This window comes from Carcharhinus amblyrhynchos, chromosome 10, assembly GCF_965287045.1.
Source record: "Carcharhinus amblyrhynchos chromosome 10, sCarAmb.v2.hapA, whole genome shotgun sequence".
Lineage (NCBI taxonomy): Eukaryota > Metazoa > Chordata > Chondrichthyes > Carcharhiniformes > Carcharhinidae > Carcharhinus > Carcharhinus amblyrhynchos.
The window spans coordinates 84,663,155-84,687,005 of NC_137333.1; the positions used below are offsets into that span (position 1 = coordinate 84,663,155).

A 23,851-nucleotide genomic window follows, 5' to 3' on the forward strand; every position below is an offset into this window, starting at 1 on the left:
GGCTTTTATTGGGAGATGGCTGACTGTAGAGTGGAGGCATCGGCTCCCATCCCGGAGACGGGGGTCGGCGGCGGCGGTGGTGGTGGTGGCGGAGGAGGAGGAGGAGGAGGAGGGGCCACGCAGAGCAACAATAACCCGCTGGCCAGGAAGCTAAATAAAATCCTGGAGACCCGGCTGGACAATGACAAGGTGGGGAGCTGTCAGTCAGTGAGCCTCCTGTCAGTGGACTGACCTGTGAGCGGCTTCACTCTACTAAAGCATCACATCCATCATCTATTCAGTGAGAATTATGTTGGAGAGGAAATAAGCTATAAAACAAAACAGTTTCTTTATTTGTTTTAAAATTTATTATTGTCACAAGTAGGCTTACATCAACACTGCAGTGAAGTTGCTGTGAAAGTCCCCTAGTCCGCCACACACCGGCGCCTGTTTGGGTACACTGAGGGAGAATTTTAGCACAGCCAGTGCAACTAACCAACATGTCTTTCAGACTGTGGGAGGAAACTGGAGCACCTGGAGGAAACCCATGCTGGGAGAACATGCAAACTCCGCACAGACAGTGACCCCAGCTGGAAAGTGAACCCTGGTCCCTGTGGGGCAGCAGTGTTAACTGCTTGTTCACCGAATGGAAGCTTTAAAGCCTTTGGTTACATTGCAGTTGTAAACAATTGTTTCATACAATCCTGACAGTGCAGAAGAAGGCCATTCGGCCCATTGAGTCTGCACTGACCACAATCTCACACAATCCCTATTCCTGTAACCTCACATATTTAATCCCCCTGGCACTAGGGTCAATTTAGCATGATCAATCAACCTAACCCGTACATCTTTGGACTGTGGGAGGAAACCAGAGCACCTGGAGAAAATCCATGCAAGCGAACGTGCAGACTCCACACAGACAGTGACCTGAGGTTGGAACTGAACCCGGGTTCCTGGCGCTGTGAGACAGCAGTGCTAACCACTTTGCCGCTGTGCTGCTCAATATAGAGAGCCTGAGAATAGGAGTGACAATCTTGCCCTAGGGTTTTGTCAATGTTATTTGCATGGAGATGTCAATGTGAAAGAAAAGGTGGCGCTCCAATACTTAAATAGGTTAACAATGTGTCTTGCTCTGCAAATTGGTTAATTATTGTTGGTTATGGGTGTTGTTTACATCTTGAGTTCCTTTGACCATCAATATCCTACCCCCAGAATGGATGACCCCCCCCTCCCCACTTAAGTTACAGGGTGAAGACTTGAGCATGTCTAGTGCTCAAGTAGCTTAGATACCCATCATTTAATCATATCAAGCACCTTCACACCTCAAAATCCTTACTAGTTCAGGATCACTCTAGAGACCAGATGGCATCGTTTCTGCACCATTCGCTGCTTTGTCTTTCTGCTACTTCATCCTTGCACCTCTACAAAAGGAGCTCGTGGATGATTTTTGCTAATATGATTGGAATGTTTGTCTGCTTGTGCTGTACTCCTCAGGCCCTAAATATGATTTCACTACCCTCATTTATTTCCTATTTTCCTCAATGCTCTTTTTGAACTCACTTAGCCAATAAAATGCACCACCTGTTCCTTGAAACTCTGATTCCCTCTATTCAGGTACTGTCCAGCAGCCCTCTTCATCAAACCTCTGTCACTAAATGCCCTTAATGTCTCTATTATTGCTTACTGTCACTCTATATTTAATATTTGATGTAATTTCTGAGGACTTTAAACATGTTGTTGCTACATAAATCTATGTTTCCTCTCGATATCAAGTTTGAACCTCTCTGATCAGTTTCTTCCCCAATTGTATTCAGAGTTCTCTAGAAACGGCTTCTCTTCCTGGCTCTATGCTATAATAAGGATCTTTGTATCCTTTTTTCCTCATTAGCATGCTGGTTCTCAATGATATCATCTGCAGAACTAGGGTCAGTTTTTACAGGTTTGATATTGATACCTAGTTCTACCTCCGCCACCCCTCTATTGTCTGTGAGACCATTTGTTTGAAATATTACCAGAGTTTGGAATGAGCCACAATCTCTGACACCCGAATATTGGGAAGATTGAAGTCAATGGGTGGGATTCTCTGACTGCACTCGCCTCAAAACCAGAGAATTCCATCTTGGTCAATGGATCTTTTCGTGGTCTGTGCCCACTACAATTCCTCTGGTGGGTGGGATGGGAGAATTCTCCCATTATCTTTGGCCTTCTCCACAAACTCCATACTTTTGCCCCCAACTTTAACTCCAATCCTGGCTACTGTCTTCATGCTGAACCCAATGGTAGAACACACTTACGAGGGAAGATTGACGAGACTGCGCTTCTCTACAACTTGGAAGAATTAGAGATGATAATTTGAAACTTGCACAAATTCTTAAAAGGCTCCACAGGGTAGATGCATAAAGTTGTTTTCCCTGGCCAAGCAGGGGAGGAGGGCTCTAGAACTGGGAGGTAGAGTTTCAGAATATGAAGCTAGCCATTTAGAACTGAAATGAGGAGGAATTGCGTAATTCAGAGGGAGATGAATCTTTGGAATTTTCTACCGCAGAGGGCTATGGAGGCTCGATCATTAAGTGTGTTTAATACAGAAATCAATAGATTTCTAAATATTAATTACATCAAGCGATTTAGGGATAATGCAGAAAAATGGAGTTCAGATCGATGATCAGGCATGATCGTATTTAATAGTAGAGTAGGCTTGATGGGCTGTAACTCTGCTCCCCTGTACTTATTTTCCAAAAGGTGCTAACTAAATACATGTTATTGACGTATCTGTAGAAACTTTGTAAATGTGTTGGTGAAAACTTCCTCCGATATTGGTGGAAGCGCAAGTTGTCTTGTGGGAATATAATGTATTAGCAACAAAGAAAACATGGATAAAAAAGGTTAGGTTACTTAACATACAGAGATACAATGTGTTCAGAAAAAATAGAGAGGTACGAAATGGGAAGACTTTGTAATACTGGAAAGAGAGGATGTCTTTGAGGTGGCAAGGACAGACTCCATCTGGTTAGAGTTGAGAGGTGACAGAAGTATTATGAAACTACTGTAAACGCTTCCAAATAGTGAAAGGTGGGTGGGTGGTAGGGGGCTGGGGCAGGGGAAACATCTGTAAGGAAATATGCAAGAACTGTAGTATGTTGCTGAAAATAGAGATATCCTGTTGAAGCTTTTATCTTGTACTCTGGATACTATCTTTTATCTGGATACTAGGGAGCAACAATTTATACTCCATGAGAAAAGGGTGCAGATTGATTGACAAGTCAACTTTGGTTAGTCAAGAGGTCACCATGGATAAAGCGCAAGTGAACTATTCTCCCCAGGTTTTTGTTTAATTCAAAGGAGACACAATGCTTAGACATATTCCTTTTGCCTACAGAGGACAGGTCTCTGCGTGTGAATACATGTAACTTCTAACAAGCATAAGTGTGCAACATTGCAAACATGATTGATCTTAAATTAGTTGTCAACATAATCCTTAGCACACTCGAGATTCTGTCAGCAAGTACTGTCCAGTCACAGAATTACAATGAACATTAAACATATGTTCTGAGTTTTGTAAACATGTGTTGGTTGAGCATGGTCAGTACTCTGCCAATTGCGAACAGCGACTGGGATGTGCTGTTTGAGACAATCCACCATCATTTGGATGTATGGCCTGCATGCATGGCATCATGCCAGTATTGAAAATCATTTGCCACAATAATCATTTGTGTGGTAAACAGAGGGTCTTTTATCATAAATGGCAGCATCCTGTTCTTAGAAAACTGTCAGATCTGAACATGGCAGCCTTCTGCCCATTCATGACTATGTGCGATACACAACGAACAATAATCCTTTTTTTCACACAATATAAATTGTTAAACCCTTTGAGCTTTGGCATTCTTGCTTCTGTCTTGATGAGGATGAAAAAAAAGCTTCCACAGAATATTTTCAGCAGTAGTCAAGCTTTGTATGACCAAGTGACTAACAATAGATTGGTGATATTGTGGACTTTAAAATTATTCCAATCAATATTTGTCTTTCACTGCTTGTTCAATATGTATAAATGACTTGGAAATTGGAGTCCAGAGTAAAATTTCTGATACCAAAGTTGGAGATGTGGCAAATAGTGAGGAATAGAGTTTGGATGAGGGTTAGGATCTTTGAAGGTGGCAAGGACATATTGAGGAAGTAATTATTGGACCTTGGGCTTTATAAGTAGAGTATTTGGTACAAAGATAGGGAAGTCATGATGAACTTTTATAACACTATGGTTAGAATGTGCTCTGTGCTGTTCTGGTCACTTTAGGAAGGACGTTAGGATCCATGAGAGGGTGCAAAGAAGATTTATCAGAACAATTCCAGGGATGACGGATCCTAGCTACAAGACTGGGGAAGCTGGGTTGCTCTCCTTGGAGCAAAGGAGATTGTGGGGAGGTATGATTGAGGTGTACAAGACAATAAGTTTAGACAAGGTGGACAGAGACAAGCTGTTCCCATTAGCTGATTGTACAAGGACTAGGGGGCACAGATGTAAAGTTTTGGGCAAGAGATACAGCAAGATGTGAAAAAAGGCTTTTTCGTGCAGAGTGTTAATGACTTGGGAAGTGCTGCCTACGAAGGTGGTAAAAGTGTACAGGATCGGTAATTTTGAAAGGAAATTAGTTGGGCACATGAAGAAAGTAAACTTGCAGTGATAGAATAGGAAAACAACATGCCTCATGAACTCAATGGGCTGAATGATCTTCTTCTGTGTCGTTTGAGCATATTTGGAAAACATAATGACCAAATACATTACTCACCTGTTTAAATGGGTTTTCGATATCTATCACTCTTGAAATAAATGTCACTTCTGACACTTCAGTATTGACAGCTTTGATATATTAAGTCAATGGAGGCAATTAAAGATTCTTACGAGCCCCTAATAAGTAGTTACTGGAATCTATAATTAATGGCTGAGTGACTGAGTATTTCGGGAAATTTGAGTTGACTCGAGAGAGAGCAGACTTGGATTTGTAAGTGGAATTCTCTCATAGAGAAAGCAGTCGATGCTAAATCAATTAATAATTTTAAATCTGTGATTAATAGGTTTTTGGTAATCAAGAATATTAAGGGAGCCAAGTTGACTGGATGGAGTTAGCGTACGGATCAGTTATGATCTTAGTGAAAAGTGGAGTAGGCATGAGAGGTTGAATGTCCTGCTTGTGTTCCTATGATACCGGGAACTTTGTATGCAGATGGGAAAAAAAGATCTTTGTTGAAGAGGTTTTTTATGTAGCATGTAATGACAATAGTTATGTTTTATAGTTAGTTGAATTCAGTACAGCATGGTTTAGGCAATCATGTCACTGCTGATTTAAATTAGTAAAAATATGCCCAAGGTCTTTAATGAGTTGTGGGTGTCACAAGGCCAGCTACTACTTGTCTCGTCTATGGAACAGCTCTCCCAATTTTGGCACAAGCCCCCAGATTTTAGTAAAAAGGATTTTTGCAGCAGGATACCTGTTGCCATTGCAGGTGCCTAAGCTGATACCAGATGGTTGATCTGGTTTTCTTCCTTTTTGGTATTTATGTTATGATTTGGTACAACTGAATGGTTTGCCAGGCCATTTTGGAGAGCAGTTAAGAGTCAACCACATTGCTGTGGCTCTGGGTAAGGATGGCAGATTTCCTTCCCTAAAGGGCATCAGTGAACTAGATAGGTTTTGACAACAATCGATGATAGTTGTCATTATCACTAGCTTTATATTCTTGATTTATTTATCTATTTATTACCAGCTGCTGTAGTGGAATTTGAACTTGTATCCACAGGGCCTTAGGCCTCTGGATCACTAATTTAGTGACGTAATCGCAATGCCACCATGCTCCCTCGGTGAATGGGACCTCTGTGTTGAGTGCTCAAACTGTGCACCTTGATATTGAAATGTGGAATATATTTTATATGTTTTAAACATGTTAAGATTCTCTGCATCACATCAGTCACATAGATGAACAACAGTGCCAAGCACGGGGCACAGTAGGATAAGGTTCAATAATGTTTAATTAAGAAATTAATGATTACTGTTGCCTCATCTGAAGTAAAGAGACAGTTTTATAGGATAGTGACTTCTACTCTCCCTGATCCTAATCTTGAAGTTATTTGGAATATACCACAGTAATTGATCTAATATTGAGCCTGTTTTTTAGTGGGTCGTAGGCAGTCAGAGAACCTGGCTCAGACTGGGCCTGCAAAGGAACAGTGCACCAAAGTTTGTGGGCTTCTGTTCTTTGCTGAGTCTGTTGGAGAGACAAAAATTATACTTTCTTTGATTTTAAAGATAAGCTAGAAACAGCATTGACCCTAGACAGGCCAGATCACAGTCTTTGATTTTTACACAGAGAGTAGTGGATGCCTGGAACTTGCTGCCGGGAGAGGTAGTAGAAGCAGATATGATTGTGACTTTTAAAGGGTGTCTAGACAAATACATGAATAGGATGGGGATAGAGGGATATGGTCCCTGGAAAGGTAGAGGGTTTTAGTCCACATGGGCAGCATGGTTGGTGCAGGCTTGGAGAGCTGAAGTGCTTTTTCCTGTTGTAATTTTCTGAGCTTCTCCTTTCTTTCTGCTTTGCAATGCTGAATTAATACTACTAGAAGGATATTGCAAATATTTTTGATTTACTCACATAATTGTTGTGCAAATAATTTTCATGTCTGCATTGTTGTACAAAATTTTTTCTAGCAAGCCTGTTGGCATTTCCTCAAGATTAACTTTTCTTGTGCATATTGCCAGTTAATGCTGGAGAAAGTGTGTGCTGACATCAAAGTTGAAGCATCATAGTACTTGGGGAAGGTCGTGTTTTATTAGCAACTAAAATATATTCCCATGGCACTTTTTTTTTCTCTTAAATATGACTTCTGCTGTTAAGGGAAAGGATATTGAATATGCATTACTGTCTTTCTGTTAGATCATTCCTTTATTCCTGTTTAGAATAAAATATGAGTGCTAATTTAGTTATGTAACTAAACTGATGATTGTTTTGATGGGAGCATGAATGCTTTTGTTCATTTTAACTGGTGACATGTAAGCAAATGTACCAGTCGGTTGTTCAGTAGTTTGGTTGATTGGAAAACAGGATGACATTGAGAAAACAGCCTGTAGCTGCAGGTGAGGGAATGCATGTTGTGCAGGAGGGAGAACCAGATGGAAGGGAATGGTGGAATGAGCAAAGTATGTGGAAAGCAATAATCTTGAGAAAGAAGACAGATGGAAAGGACCACCATGAGAGCAATGTGCATGGTATTCTCAGGCATCCTGTTGTCCAAAGCTAATCCAATCTGTTATAATGTTCATACATCAGTAGATTGTAAAATTATGAGACCAGTGAAATTTGTAACAGTGCAGCAGCGAACATGTTCTGACCAGTGTTGCATGTCCACTATTTGTACTCTCACATGGCTTTGAAGATTTTTAATAACTTGATTTTTTATGTTTCTAAAGCTGTTTGTGCTTTAATGTTTTGAGTTTCTGGTATTATCAGATTGTTCTCAGTGACTGGTCCTTAATTTTAACTTAAATAATAACTTTTAAAAATACCAAGCAAGAGAAGTAAGTAAAATTCTGTAAGGGTTCATAGAATCATAGAATCCTACAGTGCAGAAGGAGGCCATTTGGCCCATCAAGTCTGCAGTGACCACAATCCCACTCAAGCCCTATCCCCATAAACCCAAGACTTACCCTAGCTTGTTCCTCCGACACTAGGGGGCAATTTAGCATGGCCAATCCACCTAACCCGCAGATCTTTGGACTGTGGGAGGAAACCGGAGCATCCGGAGGAAACCCATGCGGGCACAAAAAGAATGTGCAAACTCCACACAGGCAGTGACCCAAGCCGAGAATTAAACTTGGGTCCCTGGCACTGTGAGACAGCCATGCTAACCACTGTGCCGCCTGCACAGTTCTTGAATGATTCATGAGTAAGTGCACCACGTTCTTAACCCACCTATTCTGTATGGGTAGTAAAATGCATAGAATCCCTATTGTGCAGAAAGAGACCATTCAGCCCATTGAGTCTACATCGACTATCTGACAGAGCATCTTCCCCAGGCTCACCCCAGCCCTATCCCCGTAACCCCATGCATTTGCCCTGTTATTCCCCTAACCTACACATCTTGGGACCCTAAGGGGCAATTTGGCATGGCCAGTCCACTGAACCTGCACGTCTTTGAATTGTAGGAGGAAACTGCATTACTGGAAAGATCCAAACAGGCTGCGTCAGTTGATTCCAGCTCTGCGGCACTGAGAACTCTGCAATTAGTTTTAGCCCTACTAAAATGAGTCAAGATTATTTCTTTTGATAGTGCTGTGTGAGAGATGGTCAAATTTACCTGTAATGGCCACAGTGGTTAAGCACCCTCACTCCCCAGAAGAACAAATTCTTGGCAAAGGTATCGGAGGGCCTGTGCCACCCTCAAACTGTACTGCACCATGTGTTATCACCATGGAGATACCTAAAGGAAGAAAATTAAAGGGAATATATTTCCAACAGGAGTAGACTCTTGATAGATCTGTGGAATTGGGCCCCAAACTTTTAGATGTACTTTGAAGCAGAAGAAGCAGTTGGCTTTTTGAAGTCCCGTGGTGCTGACATGCATTTACTTGTTCTTGTTACCTCTTAAACTTATCTACTAATCTCGATGTGCAGTGGAGCTGGAGAAATGAGCAACTTTCTGAGAAAGAAAATTTGACTTCAATAATAGTATTATTTTTCTGGGCGGTAATTCATCACAATTGCAAGGGGCAAAAGTTTTTGCATTTTAAAACTTTCAATAGCATACTTCAAACCCATCACAATCCTTTTCATTCAATTTGAGCTGCTCTTTCCTGCTGAAATTGAGAGCATTTTCAGCAGATTTGGCACGGTTACTTCTTAGTTATTTTATCTCCCTTTCCAAATGTGTGCACTGACTCGTGCTGTTGTATGATTCCAAAAACACTAGCAACCCTTTGATACACAAGAAGAATGGCCAGTGGAAAGAAGTAAGTCGAGATAGGGAGTGTTAGCATTTCTCCCCTGGAAAACATTCAAACCATGTCTAATCCTGCTCACAAGTTCATTTTTCATCTGGGAGCATTGAATAGTGATCAGGAAGAGGAAGGCTACCTGATTTTTCCTATCTCTCCCTGGCCCAAAATACTATAACTGTTATTCAAGCTTCAATTGTATCCTCGTCTAAACTTCAAGCTGTAAGTACAGTGAAACCTGTACATTATGGACACTTTAGGGAACGGCCATCATTGTTTTGCAGATGTCTTTAGTTTCAAAGTGAGCATTGCTTGTGCTGTCAACATCAGTAACATGGGGACTACTTTGCTGAGCATCCGTTGTCGCATAGAAACCTCGCCAATGCTGGGTTAGAATTGCAGATGCATTCATAGATAGAATCATAGGATCCCACAGTGCAGAAATCTGCACCAACTACAATTCCACCCAAGCCCTATCCCCATAACCCTATGCATTTACCCTAGTTAGTCCCTCTGACACTAAGGGGCAATTTAGCATGACTAATCCGCATATCTTCGGACTGTGGGAAGAAAGCCGGAGCACCTGAAGGAAACCCACACAGACACACGTGCAAACTCTGCATAGACAGTGACACAAACTGGGAATTGAACCAAGTCCCTGACTCTGTGAGGCAGCAATGTGAACCACTGTGGCCCCATGCCTCCCAACTCTGGAGATGGGGCAGTGTCTCTGCTGCTGAGTATGCCTGGTTTTAAAAAAAACTTCCTATTGCACAAAAGATGTTACTTTCACAAAACATGCTGGCACATTGCACTAGACAGTTTACACTGACCTCCAGAGAGTTTTATTGCCAGAAAGGAAACCAGCTTCAAGCAGGAGCATTGAGACCAAAACATTGCATATTTTCAAGAAGCAGTTAGATAAAGCACTTGAGGGGAAGGGGATCAAATAATATTCAGGGAAGGTGGGATCAGGCTATTGAGCTGGATGATCAGCCATGCTCATAATAAATGGCAGCGCAAGCTTGAAGGCCAATTGGCCTCCTCCTGCTCCTATTTTCTACGTAGACCTCAATTCACTGAATGTTCAAGATACAGCAGCTTTATGACAAGCTGCGTCATGTGCATTTAAAGCTGTCGTAATTTGCAAGTGTCCGTGGTTTCAGAGCATTTGTTGAATGTTTTGCCATGTAAGTTACTTGGGTTTCTCAATATGTTTCATTTTTGGGGCTGAAATTTATACTGGTTTCATTGAAATGTACAAAAAGTCTGAACAAGACCGACAGAAGATTGTTGCATGCTATTCATAACTTTGCCCTCAATTGCACCCCACCCTGGCTAACAATGATTCCTCTCTTGAGATGTTGACTTGTGTTTGGTACACACTGCTGTCTGGTACCTGCAACTACTGATGCCTGAGACATTGATGGTAAATGTCAGCAGCTTATTCAATAGGGGTTAGCATACCTGAGTCTGATCTTGTCCAAACATGTTGGCTGCCAGCAAGGATCACTTCCTAGAGATCGATGGCAAGAACTCACTGTATCAGTTTACATTCATGCCAAGAATACATTTCTGCCAAATTTCAACCAATGCAAGCCAATCCAAGGGACTTGCCCACAACTGTCTTGACCTGTACGCCACAGGTACTTACCGTATATACTCATTGACATATTGATGTGTTGGGATTGTTATGTTTGAAGGAGCTGGGCATTTAACTAGACTTAGCACTGTTACAGAAGAAGAAACATCCATTAACCCAACAATCAATAAAGCCTTGAAATCCTTATTACCTATTTTCAATAAAATACATTGGTTCCCTGTAATACTTTCATTTGTCACAGTGATTCATTGGGGCTCTAGTTTCTTGTAGGAATTTCCCAGTAACTGCTAATTTGCGAGTGATTCATGACAGTACTTGTTTCTCTAAGGATTTCCTTGATCTAATTTCTCAAAGGGACTTACTTTGACAGGCTTCTTACAGACATGTCCCAAATTCTTGGAAATTAGCTTCTTGCTTTATACAGAGATGCGCTACATTGCTAGAATCTGTGTTACTGAGAATTCTTTTTACTGCAGCTTTATTTATTTAAATGTAGCATTAATGAGAATCCAGAATTTAATTTAAGAAATAACAAAATGCAGCATTAAATGTATAAGAACCTAATGTGTTGAGACCTCGCATCTTATGAATGCTATGCATTTTACTTGTGGTTCATTATACTACTCACTTTAAATACAAGTCCAAAACCCCATGTTACGTAATCATTCTGCTTTACAATAGTTTTAACATTGTTCCCCATTGCAAGGACAGTAAAGACAAAGCAATCAGCTCTTCAAAATGTAATTTTAAAAATGTTAAAGTGTATAGTTTCAGTGCAGTGCATTTCCTATTAAATTACAAAATATACATTTTCAATTCACAGGACATGTTGGAAGCTCTTAAAGCCTTATCGGTATTCTTCACTGAGAATAGTTTACGTACCAGGAGAAATCTGCGAGGAGACATAGAGCGGCGTAGTTTGTCCATTAATGAAGAATTTGTACGTGTGTTCAAAGAAGTCAAAGAGGTATGTGTCAAACATCCCTTACAATGAAGAGGACTTATGGCTTGTAGGTGTTGATTGATGATATTTGGATTAGAACTAAAGGTCCCCTTTCATAAAAAATTAAAAAGAAATCAGAGCAACTGATGACGAAAGGTTGCGTTTTGCATGTTTGTACGCAACAGAAATTAAACATGCCCCTATTCATTAGGGAGGATTCGCTAGCTTTCAAGAAGGTTGCTGCATGAAACGTCTTGGTACAGAGGGGGAAGAGATAACACGGCCAGCCTTGAACTTTGTAATTTTTAAATCGAGGTGATCACAATGAAGAATATGAGAAATCGGGTGGGGGACTCTGCACATTGATTCTAAACATACTTTTCACCAATTTATGTCCTCCACTACCTTGATATACTTTGAAGCAATAATATGGATTAATAAGAACATAAGAAATAGGAGCAGGAGTAGGCCATCTAGCCCTTCGAGCCTGCCCCGCCATTCAATAAGATCATGGCTGATCTGTCGTGGCTCAGTTCCATGTTCCCGCCCTCTCCCCATAACCCTTAATCCCCTCGCTTATCAAAAACCCATCAACCCGCGTCTTAAAAATATTTAGCGAGGCAGCCTCCACCATCTCAACGGGCAGAGAATTCCAGAGATTCACCACCCTTTGAGTGAAGAAGTTCCGCCTCAACTCCGTTCTGAACCGCGCCCCCCTTTATCTTGAGGCTGTGCCCCCTAGTCCTACTGTCCTTTCTGAGCGGGAAGAGTCTCTCCACCTCTATCCTACCCATCCCATTCTTCTTGCACAAAGCAAAGAAACACCTTGCATTAATGTGGTGCCCTTCATGACAGCCAGTGAACTGCCTTTAAAGTGTAGAGACTATTGTAACTACAGAAATGGGGCACGCAATTTGTACAGAGTAAGATCTGACAAGCAATAAGAAATTTATGAATGGACGAATCAATTGGAGATGTTGACAGAAGGATAAAATTTGGACAGAGCACCACTTTATTTATTTATTTGTTAATTAGTTTCACAAGTCAGTTTACATTAACATTGCAATGAAGTTATTGTGAAAATCCCCTAGTCACACACTCCGCACATTCAGTGAATTGAGGTCGACATAAAAAATAGGAGCAGGAGGAGGCCAATTGGCCCTTTAAGCTTGCACTGCCGTTTATTTTGATCATGGCTGATCATCCAACTCAATAGCCTGATCTTCCCTTCCCCGCATATTTTTTGATCCCCTTCCCCTCAAGTGCTTTATCTAACTGCTTCTTGAAAACATGCAATGTTTTCATCTCAATGCTCCTGCTTGAAGCTGGCTTCCTTTCTGGCATAAAATTCTCTGGAGGTCAGTATATACTGTCTAGTGCAGTGTGGCAGCATGTTTTGTGAAAGTAACATCTTTTGTGAAATAGGAAGTTTTTTTTTAAAACCAGGCATACTCAGTAGCAGAGACACTGCCCCATCTCCAGAGTTGGGAGGCATGGTGCCACAGTGGTTCACACTGCTGCCTCACAGAGCCAGGGACCTGGGATTTTTCTGTTTTCATTTCAGATTTCCAACATCAGCAGTATTTTTGATGTTATTATCTAAATGGCATGTTGATTTCACTCTCCTAGGAACTGGAGGGCGTTCATGAAGACGTTCAAGCAATGAGTGCTTGCTGCCAGGATATGACCAGCCGTTTAAAGGTAAGATGTAAAAGACCCATACCTCTCACAGTCTGCATGGAATATGGTTGAATTGATATGACACAGTGCACTAATAAACACTTACTACTGTTAACTTTTCTATTTTCATGCAAGATATATGCTTTTGCATTTTGTGAGTTGGGTTAGGTTTGGCAGATGATTGCCATTACTTTGTGACTTGTGGAAGATTCTGATGACCTTAAAGCAGGAGATCATTCTTTGCCAGCCTACTAACATTGGATTCCATCTGCTTTGGAGGAGCATTTTGTGACTAAATATAATACATTTCAGACAAGATTCAGAGTATTCTCTTTACTTGAAATCTTACTGTTTCACATTGATTGAACATTGCATTTATGCAGCATCTTTCACAGAATAAGATATCCTGAGGTCCTTTGGAGATGTGTAATCAGACACAAATTGATATGAGACGGATAAGGCAGCAATAGTACAAATGTCCAAAAGCATGGGAAAGATGTAGTGTTTAATGGGTGCCTTAAAGGAGGTGGAGAAATAGACAAATTTAGAGAAAGAATTCCAAAACTTGAGGCCTGCAACTACTTAATGATGGGATGAAGGAACTAAGGGCTACAAGAACTCCTAGAACTAAAAGAACGCAGAGTTCTTGAAGGGTTGTAAAGCTGGAGGACACGACAGAGATAGATAGTGTCAGGCCATTGAGGGATCTGAACATGAAGAAAACTTAAACAATGCTAACCATCTGACAACATTGTGGCAGGTAACCAAAGTGCAACATTAATGCATAGGTAGTGAGATAATTTAAATATTAATTCTAAATTTTTAATTGCCATTTAATGCCTTAGGGCCTTGATGCTTTGGAAGCTCTCCAGTGTATGTGTTTTTCAGCGGTCTGGGAGACACACAGCTGTGAGAAAACAATCCCCCCGTGATTTGGGAATGTGCAGTTCAAGCCCACAGAAGCACTTTGTTGACTAGTATAGCTTTTGTGAGTGATTCAGTCTGAGAGACAAGTACAAGGCCTCATGGCAACACCCACGCTCTAAGCACTGGCACCTGCTTGATAACATCATCATCCAAGCGAGTGACCACAAGGATGTGCGTATCACCAACATCACTGTGACAGGATCCAACAACTACTGGTCAGACCACTGTTGAATCCGCTCTGATCAGCACCAATACAGCTCCAAAGCAACAATGGCAATAGAAACAATGCCGCAGGGTTATCAATGCTGAGGCACTTAAAGACCCTGATAAGAGAGCACAATTCAGCTAGCACCCCACTGCCAACCTGGTGTCTCCCAGTGACTCAGAGATGTAGAGTGTCCACAGTGTGTGGTCTGCCCTGAAGGCCTCCATAATCAGCACCTGCAGAGGAACGCTTGGTCACTCAGAATCGTAGAATCCCTATAGTGCAAAAGGAAGCCATTTGGCCCATCGAGCCTGCACTGATCACAATCTCAACCAGGCCCTATTTCTGATACCCCAAATATTTACCCTTCTAATCCCCTAACATTAGGGTCAATTTAGCATGGCCAATCCCAGAGGAAACCCATGCAGACATGGGGAGAATGTGTAAACTTCACACAGACAGTGACCTGAGGCTGGAATTGAACCCAGGTCCCTGGCGCTGTGAAGCAGCAGTGCTTGCCACTATGCCGCCCACTTGAGCAGGAAACACCAAGACTGGTTTGCTGATATCAACTGGGAGACTCAGGAGCTGACAAGCATTTTCTGCAAGGCTTTTCTGAACGTGAAACAGCAACCCAATTTGAGAGCAAGAAAGCAGCTCTACAGATGGCTCAAGGCTGATGTCCAACAAAAAGAATCTGTGACCTAAAGTGCAGATGGTGCATGGAGAAAGTGCAGGAGATCCAGCAGTCAGGTGACAACCATGACACGTGAGATTTCTTTAGCACAATCAAGACCACCTATGGCCCAAGCATCCGTGGCCCTACCCTACTGCTGGCCAAGAAAGGAGAGACAGTCAGCACCCGCTGGAAGGAACACTTCGAAGACCCCCTTAACAGAGTGTGAGTGTCCTTGACTCTATCTTGCAGCTTGCTACCCAAGACCATCTCAGCACAGCCCTAACCTGACACAAAGTAGAAAAGGCCATCTGACAGTTAAAGAAAAACAAGGTATCAGGAGCAGATGGAATCCCTGCCAAAGCACTAAGGCATGGCGGAGAAGCACTATTGGTGCAAATACATAACCATGTTTCCCTTATGTGAAAGGAGGAGAACATGCTAGGAGATCTCAGATACGCTGTAATCGTGACTATCTTCAAAAAAAGTGGCAGAGGAATACGACTGGCCAGAGAGGAGGTCATCGCAAGGGTTCTTGGTGTGGCTGAAAAACTCCTCCCAGAGTCCTAATACAGATTTGACTCACTAAGGGACACAATGGACATGATCTTTGTCGCACAGTAAATACAAGAGAAATGTGGGGAAGAGCATCCACCCTTATACGTGGACTACTTTGACCTCACAAAGACCTTCAACATCAGCAACTGCGAAGGGATTATGAAGCATCCTCCTTGGCTTCAGTTCCCCCTAGGAGCTTGCCACCATGCTTGGCCTGATCCAAAATGACATATAAGCTGTGATCCTGACCAACAGATCCGCCACACACCCAATTCACATACAGACTGGGTGAAGCAAGGCAGTGTCATTGCACTGACACTCAATCTTCCTTGCTGCAATGCTCCATCTCGCCCTCAGCAAGCTCCTCGCTGGAATGGAGCTAAACTACAGAACAAACGCAAGTCTGTTCAACTTCCACTGCCTGCAGGCAGATCCAAGGTCATCCTATCTTCTGTCGTGAGAACTACAATTTGCAGATTGTGCACAGATATCAGCACCATCAGAGGCTGAACTCCATCATCATCAACACTTTTGCCGAGGTAAATGAGAGCTTGGGCCTTGCACTAAACATCCAGAAGACAAAGATCCGCTCCCACCATACTCACTATCCCCCAGTTAGCAAAATCCACGATGAGGAGGCTTTGGACCACTTTCCATATGTTGGGAACCCACTGTCAACATGGTCAGACATCAACAATGAAGTTCAACACCAGTGTGCCAGCTAAGCCTTTGGTCGCCTGAGAAAAGCATATTTGAAAATCAGAACCTCAGACCCACCACCAAGCTCATCATCTACAAAGCAGTAGTGACACCCACTCTCCTATATCGCTCCATGATATAGTCTGCATATAGCAGGCATCTCAATACCTTGAAGACCAACCACCAGTGCCACCTCCACAAGATCCTGCTAATCCATAGACAGGGTAGGCACACCAGTGTCATTGTTCCCATTCAGGCCAACACTCCTAGCATTGAACATTGACCACATTTGATCAGTCACATGGGGTGCATGTCTGACATGAGACTTCTGAAACATGCGCTCTATACAGCAAACAAGCCCTAGGAGAGCAGAGGAAATGCTTCAAGGCCATCCTCAAATCTTTCTCGAAAATGTTCATTTCCCCATTGACACCTGGGAATCCCTGGCATAAGACCGCCCTGGCTGGAGGAAAAGCATCTGGGAAGGAGTTGAACACCTCAAGGTCTCATTGCTGAGAGCAAGCTGAACCCAGCAAAAGGGGTAGCAATCCGGTAAGCCCATCCACTTGCTCCTCCAACCACGTGTGATAGAGATTGTAGGAAGCGCACTGCATTCCTCAGTCACCTAAGAACTAATTTTTAGCATGGAAGCAAGTCATCCTCGATCCTGAGGGGCTGTCTAAGAAGAAGATTAATGAATGGTCATTGACCTTGGGAAAGTTTGCTTTGGTGCGCCAGGGAAGGGAGGGAAGCAGCAGAAATAGTTGAACAAGTGGTCCAAAACTTAGTGACAAAGAAGTCCATGAATTTATTTTGTTAGCGGTAGCAATACAGGAGTCATGGGAGTCTGGTTTAAAAAGAGGATTTGTTGAGAAGGGAAGTCAGGTATTTTCTCTGATTTAGCCCAAACAACTGTCTGCCATAAGTGTTCACGTCTTTGTTCCTTAGATCTCAGGGAGCTAAAATACAGTTTGAAACATGGGGAATGGATTAGGCAAGTGTATTAGTTTCAGTGAGGGCAGAGAAATTAAAGGTCTCGGTGAAGGTTTAGTTAAGCAGAAAAGTGAGTGGAGGGCTAAAGGCTAGGCAGTTGGGAATTTGGAAGTGCCATGGTAAGTTACTTTCTAGGACTGGACACAGATGGACAGGGGGGTTAGGAAGGAGAGAGGAGCTGTGAGGAGTGCCAGATAATGGAACACGGGAACTTGCCAAAATTCCACAGGATGAGTTTTGATTTTTGGTGCTGTTGCTGGTTGGAGACCACAGTAGTTACTATTTCAAATTTGGAAGACAGTCATCCTGGTTTGTTCTGACATAACCTAATGCAATTTTCAGAATGCCGGTCACATAAGTCTGGGAGCAGTTACCCAATCCCTCCCCTTTGAACGAGATGTGAGTAGGGAGAAGATTAAAGCTGTGTTCTGGCTGGAAAAATCAAATGTGTTGAATGTAACTTTCATTCTTGACTTAGATTTGTATAAGGTTTATAGGTATCTATTTGTGTAAGAATTGTTGATGTGTTATCTGAAGATATTAGACCTTGGATATATTTGACTTTCCTCCGGTTCCTAACAGTAAAACACATCTTTTCTGTTTTAATTTCCAGCTAGCAAAGGAACAGACACAAGATCTGATCATTAAAACTACTAAGCTTCAATCTGAAAAGTAAGTAATGCACATCATTTCCAGGTCAGAAGCTAAACATAAGGACTTCTTATGTTTAGTTCCTTTAAAGATACGTTCAACATTGCCTGTCATTGCTGCTCGGAATATCCAATCGAAATTCCTGTGCACTATAATCTGTGTTTCCCAGGTGTCCTTGGAGAGGGATCGTAAAGTATCCACTGGCTATCCCTGCCGTGCCTGGTGGGCACTGTAAGGACTCAGGGTGCCTTTAATCACTTTTTGTTTTAATGTTTTAAGTTTCGTTTGGAATTTGTTTTTGTTTCTTCTAAGACAGCTGAATGATGTTGGTGATTGTCAATGCACAAGAACTAGTCAGTCAAAGGTTATCCACATCCGTAGTGCTGTCGCTGAAGGCTTCCTTGACTTTGACAGTTGGTATGCTATATCAGTAACACTCCTGATGGTGAGGCAGAGAGAGTGAATTCCTCTAAGTATTCGTAGTAGAGCTAGAGTGATGCTGTGAAATACTGTCATTTGCTGCCATTTCTTTGTATGGTCACAGTCACGAGTGAGGCAAGTCCCAAAGCACCAATGATTAGAAAAACAGAAACAGATTTATTTGAATCAGTTCTACATTTTCACACACAATGGCCCAGTAATGCTTTGGGCAGGAGAATACCAATGTTTAATCTAGCGTAACTTTCTGAATTACCCAATTGTTTTTCGTATTATGATTATAGAATCATAGAGGTTTACAGGATGGAGATAGGCCCTTCGCCCAACTTGTCCATGCTACTCAGTTTTATCACTAAGTTAGTCCCAATTGCCTGCATTTGGCTCATATCCCTCTATACCATCTTACCCATGTAACTGTCTAAATGCTTTTTAAAAGAGAAAATTTTATCCAGCTCTGCTACTACCTCTGGCAGCTCATTCCAAACACTCACCACCCTCTGTGTGAAAAGATTATCTCTCTGGACCCTTTTGTATCTCTCTCCTCCCACCTTAAACCTATGCCCTCTAGTTTTAGACTCCCCTACCTTTGGGAAAAGATGTTGACTGTCTACCTTATCTGTGCTGCTCGTTATTTTATAGACCTCAAAAGATCATCTCTAAGCCTCCTATGCTCTGAGGAAAAATGTCCCAGTCTATCCAGCCCATCCGGATAACTCAAACCATCAAGACCTGGTAGCATCCTAGTAAATCTCTTCTGCACTCTTTCTAGTTTAATAATGTTCTTTCTATAATAGGGTGGCCAGAACAGTACACAGTACTCCAAGTGTGACCTTACCAATGTCTTGTATAACTTCAACAAGACGTCCCAATTCCTGTATTCAGTGCTCTGACCAATGAAACCAAGCATGTCGAATGCCTTCTTCACCACCCTGTCCACCTGTGACTCCTCTTTCAAGGAGCTAAGAACCTGTACCCCAAGATCTTTTCGTTCTATAACTCTTCCCGACACCCTATCATTAACTGGGTAAATCCTGGTTCAATCTACCAAAATACATCACCTTGCATTTATCTAAATTAAACTTCATCTGCCATTCATCAGCCCACTGGCCCAATTGATCAAGATCCCGTTGCAATTCTAGATAACCTTCTTTACTGTCCACTATGCCACCAATCTTGGTGTCATCTGCGTAACCATGCCAATTAAATTCTTATCCAAATCATTAATATAAGTGACAAATAACAGTGGACCCAGCACCAATCCCTGAAGCACACCGTTGGTCTCAAGCCTCCAGTTTGAAAAACTCTCTACAAGCATGCTCTGTCTTCTGCCAACAAACTAATTATGTACCCAATTGGCTACCTCACCCTGGAACCTGTGAGATTTAACCTTGTGCAACAACCTATTATGCTGTAACTTGTCAAAGGTTTTGCTGAAGTCCATGTAGACAACGTAACTGCACTGCCCTCATCTACCTTCTTACCCTTTCAAAAAACTCATCAAATTTGTGAGACATGATTTTCCACTCTCAAAGCCATGCTGACTGTCCCTAATCGGTCCTTGCCTCTCAAAATGCCTGTAAATTCTTCCTCTCACAATACCTTCTAATAACTTACCCACTACAGACGTTAAGCTCACTGGCTTGTAGTTCCAAGGCTTTTCCCTGCAGCGCTTCTTAACAAAGGCACAACATTTGCCACTCTCCAATCTTCAGGCACCTCACCTGTGACAGTCGATGATTCAAATCTCTATTAGGGACCTGCAATTTCCTCCCTAGCCTTCCACAGCATCCTGGGATACACTTCATCAGGTCCTGGGGATTTATCTACCTTGGTGCCTTTAAGACATCCAGCACCACCTCCTCTGTAACATGTACACTCCTCAAGACATCACTATTTATTTCCCCAAGTTCCCTAACATCCATGCTTTTCTCAACAGTAAATACTGGAACTAAGGAATTCATTGTGACCATTATATTTTTTGCCTTTTTATGTCCGATCCCTAGTTATCATGGGAAGGTGTTGGTGACCTTTCTTCTTGATTTCCTTGTGGCTCCTGTACTACTTGTATGGTGGTGGTTAGGGAGTTCCACAACATTGACCAAGCAGCAAAGGAGGAATGGCAGATTGTGTCCATCAGGTGATATGGATTTGGAGGACGAATTGAATTTCCTGTACATCTGGTGGTTAGCTCTCTAGGCAGAGGGGGTGCTGTTGGCATTGCCGCAAGTTTGATAGCTCTTTCAAACAAATGATACAGGCTCATTGAGCCAGATGGATGGTCTCCTTCCGTATTGTGTGATTCAGTGAATCTTAGTGAGTTTCTGTAGCACATCCTATAAGAAGTAAAGAAATAACTGCTACAGTGCTGGTAATGAAGGAATGTATCGTGATTTGAGTGGCTGGGGAGCCAATCAAGCCAACAGTTCTTTCCCAGATAGTTTCAGGTTTGAGTATAGTTGCAGCTGCCACTCATCCAAGTGAGTAATGAGAATTCCATCATGCTAATCATTTGAGCTTTTGTATGTTATATACACATGTTGATTAGTCAAGAGGTGAGCCAGTCATGGTAAATCACCCAGCCTCAGTCCTTGTAGACAAATTGTTAATTTGGCTGGTCCAGATAAATTTCTGCTAATCCTCAAGGTGTTATTGGGTGTCAGAAGTGGTGGTACCTTTAAAGGTCAGCAAAGATAAGACTTGTTTAAACTGGTCATAGCCTTGTGATTATGCAGTATAAATCTTAGTTGTCACTTGTCAGCCCAAGCCTGAATTGTGTCCAGGTCCTTGTGAAGACTGTTTACAATCAGAGTAAATGTGAAGGCAGCTGGATACTGTGGAATTATCATTGTGTAGTCTCACTCCAGACTTAAAGTTGAAGTTCATGATATTGTAATTAAGAGAATTGGGCAGAGGTCACCCCTGTGAGGAACTTGTGCAGTAATTAATGTTTTTAAAAGACATGGGGTTATGCCGCAACTATACCGGACCTTGGTGAGACCACATTTGGAATATTGTGTGCAGTTCTGTTCACCTCACTATAAGAAGGAGGTGGAAACATTGGAGAGAGTGCAGAGAAGATTTACCAGGATGCTGCCTGGTTTGGAGGGTAGGTCTTTTAAGGGAAGGTTGAGGTAGCTGGAGCTTTTCTCTTTAGAGCGAAGGTGGATGAGAGGCGACTTAATAGTGGTTTATAAGATAATGAGGGGGATAGTTAGAGTGGATGTGCAGAGACTATTTCCTCGGATGGATGTAGCTGTTACTAAGGGGCATAACTATAAGGTTCATGGTGGGAGATATAGGAGGGATGTCCGAGGTAGATTCTTTACTCAGAGAGTGGTTTGGGTATGGAATGCACTGCCTGCTGTGATAGTGGAGTCAGACACTTTAGGAACTTTCAAAAGGTTATTGGATAGGCACATGGAGCACACCAGCATGATAGGAGCGGGATAGCTTGATCTTGGGTTTGGACATAGCTCGGCGTAACATCGAGGGCTGAAAGGCCTGTACAGTGCTGTACTGTTCTATGTTTCTATGTAGCGTTCTGAGAGTACATTGAATGACCATCAACAGCCATGATAAATTTCCATTGTGTTCAGAGTCCAGTCACTGGAGCCTTCCCTTTGATTCACATTAACTTCAGTTTTGGTGGGGTACCTTGCTATAAAATACAGATATGACATTTCCTTGTTATAGTTTTGCATAAGTTTCCATATGCTAGCGTTTACTTTGGGGATTAGATGCTGTAGTTGTAATACAGGATAACTTGAGGTGGGACTTGCGGAATGGAATATGCTTTTAATACTCTTAAAGTTTAAAGCTGGGATACTGAAAATGCAATGTCTTTCACTGCTGAGTGAAGCTTATCAAATTCAGGTTCTGGTTCCCTGAACCCATTCCCGACTCTAGATCTAAACTCATTGCTTTGCCTTGATTTATTTTTGATACAAAGCATCAGACTACATTAAATGGTTTCTCTTGCTTTGCAATATGGGCACATTTGCAAAAAAAAACACCTTTGAAATGAATGTTTGTATTTGCTCCAATATGTGGGTGACGAAAGTCAGCAGCAACAATTAAGTTGAAGCAATAAAGATTCTCTTCCAGCATTCAGTAACCAAACTTAAAGTGACTGGATAAATCATAAATAGATGTTGGAATAGGTATGCTCTTTCTGATTTGAATTGTGACAAATTCCCAATCATTGTCTGTATGCAGCTGCTGATTCTTAAAGTGCCTGTCTTGTTGTTTTATATCATCTTAAAATAGAAGGATTTGCTAAAACCAGTGTTAAAGGAGACAGGGTGAAAAGGATAAAAAAAACATTTTGACTACCATTCGTAACATATCTAGATCAGAGTTGTACAAGACCATGTTTCTGCACCAGCATAAAAGTAGGTTTTGGCTGTCTGACTTCTCTGTGAAAACTGCTCATCTTCCAAAATGTCATTTGTTTCAAAACTAAATAGTAATGAAATGGGGTGGCAGGGTGCCACAGTGGTTAGCACCGCTACCTCAGAGCGCCAGGGACCCGGATTCGATTCCTGGCTTGGGTCACTGTCTGTGTGGAGTCTGCACGTTCTCCCCGTGTCTCTGTGGGGTTTCTCTGGGTGCTCTGGTTTCCTCCCACACTTCAAAGATGTGAGGATTAGGTTGATTGGCCGTGTTAAATTGCCCCTTAGTGTCAGTGGGTAAATGCTAGTGTAAATGCATGGCATTATGGGGATAGAGCCTGGGTAGAATTGTGGTCGGTGAAGACTTGATTGGCCGAATGGATTTTGCCAGGGGCTGGTTCTGGACTTTGTAACTCTTAACTGCAGGAGCAAAGAAAAAAATGGATATATGCATTGGTGGTTTGTTTCATCAGATCTACTGAAACAGAGATTAAGTAGCATAATCTACAGATCATCGGAGCTCTGCAGGTTTGCAGTGCATTTTTTTTTACCTTTAGCGTAGCTGTCAACTACTGATTACAATTCTCATTCCCAAACTCAGCTAATATTCCAAAGAAGATAAACTATTGGGAGTGGTTGAATGAAATGCTGGAGTAATGTATTAACCAATAAGTTCCTCAGTGTTTAACAGATAATACTCATTTATTCTGTAAATTAAGTTATTTGTTATTTTCTTACAGCTCTGTGACTACTAATCATCCGTTCTCTTTCTGCACTACAAATTTTCTTGTTAGTTTCATACCGAGAATAATTGAAAACACAAGCGCAATATCAGTGCTTTTGGGAATGCAATCAATTTGAAGTGTGAAAGTGATGCTCAATTTTATGAATTCACAAATTAGGAGCAGGTTTGGTTAATTCAGCTCCTCGAGCCTTTTACAGCATTCAGCAAGATTTTGGTCTTAACTTCACACTTCACCAATTCCCGAAAACCTTTAAGTCCCTTGTTAGTCAAGAATCTATCTTTGCCTTAAAGATATTCACTGATCCTGCCTCTACCAGTCTCTGGGGAAGAGACTGATCCTGCCTCTACCAGTCTCTGGGGAAGAGACTTGCAAAGACTC

At 42.0% G+C, this 23,851-nt stretch overlaps 1 protein-coding gene across 1 annotated transcript in view; it reads left to right on the forward strand.

The window, feature by feature from the left end:
- The window catches only part of cog6 (component of oligomeric golgi complex 6), a 124,095-nt gene continuing 100,244 nt past the window's right edge, over window positions 1-23,851 (forward strand). Inside the window, exons 1-4 of the mRNA XM_080197500.1 lie at window positions 1-189; window positions 11,390-11,533; window positions 13,139-13,210; window positions 17,861-17,919. Coding sequence (XP_080053626.1) covers window positions 16-189; window positions 11,390-11,533; window positions 13,139-13,210; window positions 17,861-17,919 — 449 coding nt within the window. The 5' untranslated portion in view covers window positions 1-15. The remainder of the gene's footprint in view (window positions 190-11,389; window positions 11,534-13,138; window positions 13,211-17,860; window positions 17,920-23,851) is intronic.